This window comes from Orycteropus afer, unplaced genomic scaffold (genome assembly GCF_000298275.1).
Source record: "Orycteropus afer afer isolate SDZICR_OR568_19922 unplaced genomic scaffold, OryAfe1.0 scaffold00244, whole genome shotgun sequence".
NCBI classification, from domain to species: domain Eukaryota; kingdom Metazoa; phylum Chordata; class Mammalia; order Tubulidentata; family Orycteropodidae; genus Orycteropus; species Orycteropus afer.
The window spans coordinates 4,368,538-4,380,598 of record NW_006921831.1 but is presented as its reverse complement, the minus strand read 5'-3'; the positions used below and the strand labels follow the sequence as shown (position 1 = coordinate 4,380,598).

Below are 12,061 nucleotides of genomic sequence, written 5' to 3'. Positions count from 1 at the left end.
ACACAAGAACACACACTCATTGACACGAGGACACACACACACAAGAACACACACTCATTGACACGAGGACACACACACACAAGAACACACACTCACTGACACAAGGACACACACCCACACACAAGAACACACACTCATTGACACGAGGACATGAGGACACACACAAGAACACACATTCACTGACACAAAGACACGCACCCCCCCACACTCACTGACCCTCACATGCATGAGGACATGCACAAACACACAAGAACACACAGTCACACAAGAACGCACACTCATTGACATGAGGACATGCACCCACACACAAGAACACACTCACCCTCGCACACGAGGACACACACCCACACACAAGCACACCCTCACACGAGGACACACCCACACACAAGAACACACACTCATTGACACGAGGACACGCACCCCACACACACGAACACACACTCACTGACCCTCACATGCATGAGGACATGCACAAACACACACGAGGACACATACACACAAGAACACACACTCATTGACGCGAAGACACACACCCACATACAAGCACACTCACTGACACGAGGACACGCACCCCCCACTCACTGACCCTTACATGCATGAGGACATGCACAAACACACGAGAACACACAGTCACACAAGAACACACACTCATTGACACGAGGACATGCACCCACACACAAGAACACACACTCATTGACACGAGGGCATGAGGACACACACAAGAACACACACTCATTGACACGAGGACACACACCCCCACACACGAACACACACCCACTGACCCTCACATGTATGAGGACATGCACAAACACATACACGAGGACACACACTCACACACAAGAACATGCACCCACTGACCCTCACACATACAGACACACACCCACATGTGTATCTGCACCCCCACAAGACCAGGTGCTCACATAAAGAACACACACTCACACGAGGACACACACGCACACAGAAGGACATGCACTCAAGATGCTCACACATGAAGCACATACCCACACGTATACCTGAACCCCCACAAGAACATGCTCAAAGGACACACACATGTACCTTCATGCCCATGAGGACACACATGCACAAAGACATGCACACAAATGGTCACACAAACACATGTATACGTACAGAGATACACAGGCACATATAGACACCAATACAAGAACGTGCACTCACACGAGATGCGCATGCGTTTTCACACATATAAGGACGTACATACGACCCTAAAGACATACATGGACAAGGACACATGCACAGATGCTCAGCCATATAATGACACACATACAGACATGCACAGAAGAACACGTTCTTACACAGAAGATGTGATTTTACACAAATACACACATGCATTTGTGTGACAACATATACATGTGCTTACACAATTCACCCAACAACACATGCCCACACAAAAGAATCACAAGTCCTCACACGTGAAAACATACACAGGGATGTGCACCCACACGTACACCTGCACACACACACGAGGGCATACTCTCACCCAAAGGACCCACACTTACGCACACCTGTGCTCATGTGCACAGATGCTCACACATGTGGATGTGTACACACACAAGAAGACACAGGAGACGGTTGCCAGGGGTCTAGGGTTACCCCAGCCCAGCTCCCACTGCCCTCAGCTCCATAATGACCCAGGAAAGAGCCATTTGCAAGGCGGGGACACCGACCACACCCACAGGAGGAGACAGTATGTTACTTATTCCCACAGCTCTTCCTGCCTCGGGGCCCCAGGGAACCAGGGCTTGGACCCACACGTCCCTCCCTGGTCACTGGGAAAGTGCCCTGAAGGGCCGCATCCTCCTTCCACCCTCTGAAGAGGGCCTGCCAGCCCCGCCCCCCAGCACCTGCAGACACGCAGGCACTGCCTGGTTCTCTGCATGCATCTACCCCTCAGGGAATACACGTGGTCACCAGTGCGGGTGCAGTGTCTTCAACAAGTTACTGTTCACACTGACACGTCACACGCCGAGCTCTATTCCGAGGGAGAAGCCGTGGGGGTGGAGGAAACAGATGCGATGTTCTCACGTTCCCCTTGGGGTGGTCCGTGCACAGCTGCGTGGTGACCGGACAGACACCTGGCCCACCCTCATCTCAAGCTCCTGGGCAGGGGAAACCCTTCATCCCGAAAGGAAGTCAGGCACGTGGGAAAAGTCAGGCACGCACGACACCCTAGGCATCACTCACTCAAAAAGGCACCCACACCCTTGGTGAGAACGGTGGAGGCCTCCCTGACCCCGTCTGGATGGGCAGCCCACCGTGCAGGGGAGGGGCTCTGACCACACAGCTCCTTCTAATCTGTGATGGCCCAGCAGCTGGTGCCAGAAGCCCCAACCCCGCTAAAGCCAGGCCCACAGCAAGTCCTCTCTGCCCACGGGGATGGACAGTGGCAATGCCGACCTTGGGGTCGGGCCTGGTGCAGCAGCATAGCCTGTGGCACCCAGATGGGGCGCAGGGGGGATGCCAGGCACACGTGCTACACCGTGGCTGGGGGAGTACCCTCCCCCAAGAGCTCACAGAAAAGGTACAGGAATTCACAGTGGGGGCCCGAGAAGCCTCCCCAAAGCCCCACGCAGACCTCCTGGCAAAGCTACTGCTCCCTTCTTCCGCCAGTGCGGTCCTGGGCCCTTCGAGGGGCTGACCAGCATTACATCCCTGCAGATCATTGGGAGGGGGTTCAGAGCACATCAGATAGGGCTGTAGGAGAGCACAGAGCCTCCTGGGAAGGCCCGTGGCTGCTGTCTGGGTGTGACCCCATCTCCCTACACGCTAACCCTGCTCTAATTCCTCAGTTCCCAAGGCCCGTCCCACCCCGTGGCTTACCTCTTGAGCCCCAAGCTCCCGTTCTCAGCCCAGGGCTCCCACCCCATGGACTGCCTCCTCTAAGGCCCACAGCCTCCGGCAGGGGTAAGTGCCCAGTGTGAGGCCCCCCTTCAATAGCTGGGCCCCAGGGAGTCTGAAACCTGAGAAGAATATGTGCTTGGCCGGCTGCATCGAGCATCTGTAGGCTGGGCAGACTGCAAAGGGCCCATACCTCATGGCTGTGGGATGGGGAGCGTGTGCTGAGGCAAGAGGGAACCACTGACTGGTCCTGCCAGCTCGGCCTGCAGCCCCAGGAGCAGGCACCGCCCAGCCCTGCCGGCTCGGTCCCCAACCCCCAGGAGTAGGTGCCTGTGCTGAGCCCTGAATGGCTGTGTGGGGCTCTCTATCGGCCCACAGGCAGCTGCAATCCCCCAAGGACGCTCGTGAAGAGCAGCTGAGGCTGGGGGCCCACCGCATCCTCCCTGCATGTCCAACATCCGCCTCGGGCCCAAGGTAGAGCAGGTGGTCCCACTTAAAAGCCCAGCCACTTCCTCTGGCCTGGCCCTGCTGCACCCACTTGGGGGTTCCATAGCCCGCTGATCAACGCTGCCCTGACCCCACTCAGCCCTGCGCCTTGGCACCCAGTCTCGGTCCTCAGTACCCTCACAGCACAGGACCGTGGAATGCCTGGCCTGAGCCCTACGCTGGCTGACCTCAGTGCCCAGGGTCCCCGCCCCACCTGAGGCACTCACCCAGGGGTGACTGAGGGCGGGATGACCAGCAGAGCCAGCAGCCGGGCCTGGTGCAGAGCCTCAGCGATGTGGGTGAGCACGTGGACGAGCCCCCTGTGCACACGAGGGGGCGGCAGGTCAGGATGGCCCCAGTCCCGTGCCCAGCCGCCTGCACTGGCAATTCTGCCCAGGAAAGGGTCCGAGGCCACAGCGGGCCTGGGGGTCTGAGGCTGGGGAAGCAGCTGCTCTGGAGTATGGCGGGGGCGGGGGGCCTGGCAGCACTGTGAGGCAGAGCTACAAGGCCCCTTTGGCCCTCAGGCCCAGCCTCACTCCCGAGGGGCTGGCGGCGGGAGCTGCCCCAGGTGGGCTGCAAGGCTGCAGCCAGGCTGGGCAGGTGGGAGTCTATCAGCTGATAGCTGGAGCCCGCTAGCCAGGGCAGGGGGCAAGCTGGCTCCAGGAGCTGCCCCAGGTGGGCTGCAAGGCTGCAGCCAGGCTGGGCAGGTGGGAGTCTATCAGCTGATAGCTGGAGCCCGCTAGCCAGGGCAGGAGGCAAGCTGGCTCCAGGTGCTGCCTCTGGGCCAAGAAGCAAGAGGCAGTCCTCCTCCCATCAGGCAGGCAGGGACTGCCCAGCAATGCCCCCGCCCACCAGCAACACCGGGCTCGGCCTGCACAGCACAGGCCTGGCGTCACCACACTGCCCCCAGTGGGCAGAGCCGGGATTACTGCAGACCCTGTTGCAGGGGTGGGGGTGTGGCAGTGGGACAGCAGCAGGGGGCCACCCTGGGCCGCTCACCGCAGGGACACCAGGAGGAGCCACACTGGGCCCAGGGCATCCCTGGGTCAGGTGCAAGAGAGGCCTGGCTGAAAAGGAGGGGATTGCTGATTCCAGAACCGCCCACCCAACCCATGAGCTGAGACGCCATCACCTAGCTTGGCACCGGCTGCCAGAGGAGGCCCAGCCGGGCGAGCCCGCTGACACAGAGCCACGCTGGGCAGGAGCAGCTCCTGCGCGGGGCCTGACCGGGAAGCGCGGGTGTTCACCTCCCGGGCCTTTCCTTTCCTGGCTGAGTGGGACACGCCCCAGTGTCCCAGCTCAACCAGAGCCCCTGCCTCCCGTCAAGTCCTTGGAAGTGAGGGAGTGCTGTTGTCCCCAAGCCCCTGCCAGACACGCCGTGGGGGCAGCCACCCGCCCGCCTGCGAGCCCCACTCACGCCTGCTTCTGGCTCAACAGCTGACTCCAAACCTCCACCACAAAGCCGTCGAAGTGCTGGCTCTGGAGGGGACGGTACACTGAAGGCGGCCCAGCAGGGACCAGGCCTCGGGATCAGCCCTCCCCTCCCCTGGCCAGGCCCCACAGAGACGCTGCCCCTCCCTGGTGCAGCCCACAACCAGGCCCCAGGGGACAGGCGTGTCTCCAGCCCCGCGGGAGCACGCTGGCTCCCACCTTTGCCGTTTGCACCAGGGTCCTGCTCAGCTCCTCGATCTCGTCCTCGCTGTCCAAGACGCTCCTGAAATCATTGTAGGTCCAGTCCTCGAAGAGAAGCCGAGGCACTGAGGACACAGGCAATGTCCACCAGTCAGGGCGGCGACAAGAACAAGGCAGATGACCCCGCCGCAGCGCTCCGACTCGCAGACAGGCCAGCCCGTCCAGGGCAGCCACGAGTCCAGGACCTCTCTCCCTGGGATGAGTGCTGGGAGCATCCATCCCCATACCCCAGCCCCCCCAGGTCCCCAGCTCAGGGAGCAGCAGGACAGTGGCTGGGCCAGGCCCCACCTCCCCTGGTTCCCACAGGACCATTCTCTTCCGTCACCTCCAGCATGGACCCGGCCCTCGCTGCTCCATCACCTGGTGTCACAGCCCTTCCAGGTGCCCCTTGTTCAGCCACCCCCAGAGCTCTCTCCTGCCCCTGCCCCGCCCCTCTCCAGGCCGAGGGCCCGGGGGTTGCACTGTGGGCCAGGATGCTGGTTTCCCACCTAAGAAGGACCCGGGTACCCTGAAGACCCCCTGGGGGTTGCGCTGGCAGGGGAAAGCAGCCCGACTACCCAGGGCCGCTGACTCACCAACATGCAGGCCCTTGGCATTCTTCCGGACTGCTCGCATCCACCCTGGGGGCAAGTAAGAGTCATAACAGGGACCCCACAGCCACATGGGACACGAGCAGCCACACACAGGTGTGAGTGAGACCCCGTGCCCTCCTCCCAACCACTTCTGACCCTCTGCCCCCCTTTTGGACCCACAAAGGTGTCTTCAGCTTGTCCTCTGGCTGCTAGCTGCACCCAAGGTTGTCACCTTCCAAGGGGCCTCAGAATCTCGGGCCATCCTGATCTGAGGGACAGTGGCCATGCCGGCCAAGGCTCTCAGCAGTGGGGCCTGACAGCCAGTTTCTGACACACAGTTACTTCCTGGCAGTGCTCATGCATCAGAGAAAACCACTCCATCCCAGGACCCCTGAGATAGCCAACCTTCCTGTGTTCTAGGAGTTCTCTCTCCCCAAAAAGTGTCACACTAGGCACGGTGTCCTAAGGTGTAGCTCAGGTATGAACGTGGTCATGCTTGGGACAAGTGTTGTCAGAGGACAGTAGCTCCTTGCTCAAGACCCCCACCTCCCAGCGCCCCCGTGGCTTTTCACGTGAAGTACATGCAAAGGGTGAGGGCACATGGGCCGAATACCTGGCGTCATGCATGCCCCTCAGCTGGGGCAGGGACAACTGCCTGTGGGCCACTCCTGACCTCGAGCTGAGTGGGCAGTTCCCAGAGGAACAGGGCCACAGAGGATCCCCGGGGGTCACACCCCAGTGTCCACAGCTGTCACCCTCATGGGGACACACTCACCACACCCAGTCTCATCTGGGCCAGCACATGAAGCCTAGTCTTGATCACGGTCCCTCACGTCTACACGGCCAACACCACACCCACCCATTCACCCGCTGTCCTATGCTCAACTCCCACCCTCACGGCACACCCACCACACACCCACCCATTCACCCGCCGTCCTATGCTCAACTCCCACCCCCACAGCATACCCACCACCCGTGCTCAAACCTATCACCCAAGTTGAGTCACACCCACTACACTCACACCCACCACTCAGAACTACCGAATGTGTGTGCACATCCACACCCACCACACACACCCCCACCACCCAAATGCCATCACACCCACTACACGCTCACCACTCAGAACTACCGAATGTGGGCTTACACCCACCACACGCTCACGCTCAAGCACACGTTATTTCTTGTGAGTGCGGGTGTGCAGGGGGATGAGGACCTGGGTCCACGTCATGGAGGCCTGCAACCTCAAACATCTCCCGGCCGCGCCTCTTCAGCTGCAACCAGACAGGGGACACGTGCGTGAACTTGCTCCCAAATGTCTTAGCGATGTCATAGCCGTGGCTGTTCCACTGCAGGGGAGATGGACAAGGGGTGAGGGGAGTGCCACCTGCCCCTGCGACAGGACACGGCTGCTCGGGACAGCCCACTCAGGGTGCATGCCACCCTGCCCTGGACAGCCACGGGACCACCACTGCCCATGGCCTCTGCTCATGACCACAGCGTTCTCCTTCACCGGGGGCCCCTCTGTGAGGTGCCCACTCGACTCTTGAGCCCTGGCCTTGGGCCTGGAGCCAGGGGACCCACTCCCAGACACGGGCCTCTGTGCCTCTGTGCCGGACCCAAGGTCCTTGTCCTCTCACCTGCCTTCTCCAGGAAGGGCTCTTGGCTGTACCCCTGCTGCAGCTGTGGCCAGCGGAGGCGGGAACGTACATCTGTCTCCCCTTGCCAGGCGGGACACACACCTGGCCCCACCATCTAGCCCTCACCTCGCTGGGAGCCCCAGCCCTTCAGCTCACCGGGGTGATGTAGCCCAGGACAGCCCCGTCTAAGTGCCTCTCCCGGGCTCTGGCGGAGCAGTAGCTGCGGTGCTCAAGAACCACGTCCTCAGCACGGATGTCCGTTCCCACCAGGCCCCGCTCCTGCACAGGCCTGTCTGCGAGCTGGGTCTGGAGACAGAGGATGCACAGGTCACCTGTGCCCAGGTGACAGAGGCCCCAACCCGGGCCAGGGACACCTCCTGGTGCCAGCCCTTCCCCTACCCCTGAGGTAGCACCCACCCCTCCTCACCCGCTATGACGCCCAGGCCACAAGGGCTGAGGGGGGCTCATGGGGCCCCTCCCTAAGCAGCTGACAACCCCTGGAGGTGACACATCTACTCTCAGGACCAGCCTGGAAGAGCAGCTCAGCCCCCAAGGGGACACTCCCCTCAGGGGTCGGGTGTGTGTGCAGGGGGACGTCAGGGGTGGGGACACAGGGGCGCAGGGATGCAGACAGGGTGGGATGCAGGTGTGGAGATGGAGTGGGGGCAGGACACTCTGCCCAGCCCAGACGCTCACTGGGCAGTGAGGCTGCCTACCCACCCAAGCGCCCAGGCCAGTGCTGTTGGCCCCGGCCGTGCAGGCGCGAGTGGGTATGCAGGTCTGGCTCTTGCCTGCCAGGCCCCACCTTCTCCAGCAGTGTTTTTGAAGCAGCCTTCTTGGCGTCCGACTTGGACAGGGTGGCATGAACGAGGCCACAGGCCAGGGCCAGCCCCAGCACATCCAGGAGCGTTCTCATGACAGGTGGTCAGAGCAGACTCCGACCTCGGCATCCAGGGCACTGTGGAGAGAGCAAGGCTCAGCTCGGAAGACTTCACCCCGGAAACGTGGGCTTGGCCTTGGCTCCCTGATCAGCCCTGAGGAGCAGGTGGGACCCCATCCCAAAGGTTCCTCCTAGCCAGGACACTGGCTCTGCCTGGATCCCCAAGAAGGGGCCTCGCTACTGGGCAGAGGGGCCACACCAACCACGGTCGTCCATTGAGGACATCAGCTCCCCACCTCCCAGCTCAGAGCTGGCGGGAGAAGGCGCAGGGCAGAAGCCCTGGCCCAGCTGCAGCAGTGGGTGAGCCCAGGCGAAATACCACTTCCCCCACCGCCTGTGAGGGTAGACAGAGCAATGACAAGTAGTGCCATGGGTGGGGCCTCCGGCATGTCCCTGCTGGCTGGGGATACTCCAGGCTGGCCGCCCAGGTCTCCACTGGGTGCCATCCCATTCCTGACTGGGGCCGGGGCCTGTGGACTGGAACAGCACGCACTTCCAGACACGCCCCCCGTGACAGCTGGGGCCTGCTGCGGGCAGAAGACACTGGGTGCAAAGCGAGGAAGAAGCGGGAACCCATTCCCACCCACGGGGCAGCCCAGGCCTCCAGGCACCAAGGTGACAGAGTGCACGATCCAGGGCCCTCCCACAAGGTGTGTGCGCACAGGACCAAGTACATGGTGGGGGGGCGGGGCAGGCAGCCCAGAATCACTGGCGGTTTTGCTTCATACTTCATCTTGTCTTTATTTTCTGACTTGTGCGATTTATCTTAGGTCAGAAAAATGTCCCACCGCCAACCCCGCACCACTCTGCCTCCTGCCACCTTCTGCTCCTGAAGACGAGAGTGAGGAAACAAGCACCCCCTTCCTCACTGTCCCCGCATCTCCTCGAGGCTCTAACAGCGCATGTACAGAGGGGATCCGTCCACACATTCCCGTCCCAACCAGCCGAAGCAAGGTGCAGGCAGGAAGCACAGGCCGCCAGCCCCTCCCCAGGGTCCCCACTGTCTGAGGTGGCTCATGGGCCAGGCCAGGCAGGGGGCTCTCCCTCAGCCAGAGCATCCAGGCCAGACCAACAGGGCGTGCCCGCCCTTACCCCCTGCAAGCCCCCCCACTCTGCCCTGCTGCTTCCTGGTCAGGCCAGATGCTCCCCACTGACTGAAGGGCGATGGAGGCCCCCCGGGGCTCCACCCCGACACACCAACACCTCGACAGGGGGCCCTTGGGCACCCACCTGTGGGCGGTGAGAGTACCAGCTCCAGGAAACTATAAATAGGTGCCTGGCCATCAGGGCTCCCGCCAGGCCCACGGGCACTGCCCATACACACAGCATCACTCCAATGGTGACAGCAGTCCCAGAGTGGGTAGGGGCAAGGTGACCAGGCTGATGGTCCCCTCCTTCTCCCTGGGGACACATCCCAGCCTCAGAAATGTCAGGGGCCCACGACTGACCTATGTGTCCAGGTACTAACCCCGCCACCCCCCCCCCCCCACACACACACCGTTACAGCTGGACACAGGCATAGTGCATGGCAGCCCTGGGCTGGGAAGGGATCTCTGTCTGGGCTCTACCTCCAGGGGACCCTGGCACAGGTAGGCAGGCCCGCAGGGTCACCCATGCCTCTCCTGACTGCACTGTGGGCCCAGGTTGGGCAGTTTGGCCAAGGAAGGAAGGGTGGCTAGGACCACCAGGCCTCACGATAGAGCTCCAAGGAGGTGGGTGCAGACCCACAAACCCAAGGTCTAGCACACAGGAGAGGTGGCCGAGCACGGAGCAGGGGCAGCTGAGCTCATGGGAGGGGTGGCTGTGCCTTCTTGCTCACCCGCCAGGGTGTGCCAGCAGACTGCCCCGGCTCTCTGCACCAGCTCTGACCCGTGCTTTCTGCCCGTCTGCTGCCCCAGGCTATCTCCCACACCCCTCCTTTCTGGCTCATGCTCCTCCTGACCGAGGACTCGGAGTTCTGGGTCACTGAGGGGGGGGAGAGACACCCCTTGGGAGAGCAGGCCAGCAGCAGGGTGGGCGGTGGGTGCCCAGCACCCCTCCCTTCCTGCATCACCCCAGTACCTCCACACATCACTGCAGGGGCACTGCTGCCACCCTAGAGGCTCTGCCTGCAGCCCCCCCAAGCTTGACTTGGGGCATCTCACCAAGGGGCAGGGGGGAAGGAGGGTGGGCTGTGGAACCCACAGAAGCAGGCAGAGCGCAGAGCCCATACCTGCAGGCTGGCCCTGGGGTGAACTTGCTCCCTCAGGCTGTACCATGACAAGAGGTGGGTGGGCAGGACATGGGGGGGAGCATGTGCAGGACACGTGTGGAGAGTGGATGGGCCCATGGAGGGAGGATAGCCCGGCAGAGACAGGGCATGCTTTGACCAGATCAGGGCCAGAGCCTCCAGTGTGACACCTTGAGGAGTCATTCCAGATGCACCAGAGGGCTGTCCTGCCCGCGTCAGTGGGCTCTGTGGATGGGGGTTGGGGGTGTGCTCCCTGATGACCTCAGGGCCAGGCGCTCCCCATTCCAGGTGCCACATCCGCGGGCCAAGAATCTCCACTTCAGCACTGTGTTGATGGGCAGACAGCTAGTGCCAGTGGTGGCCCTCCAACGCCATGGTAGACCCACAGTAGAAACGTGTTCTACACCCCAGCCTGGTGTACATGTGGGCTGCATGCCTAAGCACATGCACATGGCATACATACGGCACATACATATGGTATGTGCACACAGACAACATGAACATGTTGCGCGCACACTCGTGGTACGTTTATAGCATATGCATGATACACACGTGTACAATTGTGTACGCATGCCACATAGTTTGCACGTCTATGCACATGTATGGTACACTGTGTGCAGAGGTGTGGCGTGTGCATGATGTACATGTGTGGTACATGTACACGTGTGGTGCATGCTCACACGTGTGGTACACTGTGCAGATACCCATGTTATACACTGTATGCAAATGCATTGTACACTTACACACGATATGTGTGTGTGTATAGTATACTTTATACAAACGTGGTGCATATGCACACACGTGCATTATATGCAGATATGTAGCCTACATGCATGTGACAAGTACTAGTGTGGTACACCATGCAGCCATGCGGTATGTGTGCATCTGATATCTGCATGTGTGGGGCAAGTACACACATGTTGTATGCTATACACAGACATATGGTACATGTGCATGTGATAGGTAAACGTGTGGTAACTGTGACATGTGGTGCCATCATGTACGACACACTGACTTTTTTGTCTCAGCTCATTTTCCAAAGGCTGGATTTACCCATTACACCAACCTCCCCACTTAGTAACCGGCACAGGAAACAGGGACCTCTGTGCCCTGTCTGCTGCCAATGTCAATAGGGATGCTGCGTCTTCAGCAAGTGTTGCGGTCAGGTACACACAACTTCACCTTTGAGCCTCCCGTGAGGGCAAGTGACTCTTGGAAACGAGGGTGGCTTGAGAGGCAGGACAGCCACATGCTGCTGAGGTTTACTGACCAGTTGCAGAGTGCGGGCCTGCGTGTGAATGAGTTCTCGCCATGGCCCCAGGACACAGTCAAGGAAACCAAGGCCCCGCGGATGGCTAACATACTGAGCTGGGGCATGTAGCTGACTCCAGCACATGAGGACAAGAAAGCGGGTCCAGGTCTGGTGAGCCACTGTCCTGAACCCTGAGACCTGGACCCACTTTCTTGTCCCCTGGCCTTGAAGGGAGAGGAGGGCAGGTCACCTCTAATCCAGAAAGCCTACAACTCTGGGGCCGAAGTGAGGGCAGGATCCAGTCTAGGGCACCCCACGCTCCCCAGAGCCCCTGGGTCACTCAACCTGCACTCGGAGGCAGAGCTTGTGGCCTGGCCTCTCAGTGGCTTCGATATT

At 60.7% G+C, this 12,061-nt stretch overlaps 1 protein-coding gene across 1 annotated transcript in view; it reads right to left on the bottom strand.

Moving 5' to 3' along the window:
* The window catches only part of CHID1 (chitinase domain containing 1), a 13,493-nt gene extending 5,334 nt beyond the window's left edge, over positions 1-8,159 (bottom strand). The window contains exons 1-7 of the mRNA XM_007949289.1: positions 8,049-8,159; positions 7,400-7,549; positions 6,820-6,952; positions 5,610-5,654; positions 4,993-5,099; positions 4,760-4,821; positions 3,570-3,662 (exon numbers count right to left, since the gene is read on the bottom strand). Coding sequence (XP_007947480.1) covers positions 3,570-3,662; positions 4,760-4,821; positions 4,993-5,099; positions 5,610-5,654; positions 6,820-6,952; positions 7,400-7,549; positions 8,049-8,159 — 701 coding nt within the window. The remainder of the gene's footprint in view (positions 1-3,569; positions 3,663-4,759; positions 4,822-4,992; positions 5,100-5,609; positions 5,655-6,819; positions 6,953-7,399; positions 7,550-8,048) is intronic.
* Between the last annotated feature and the right edge of the window lie 3,902 nt (positions 8,160-12,061).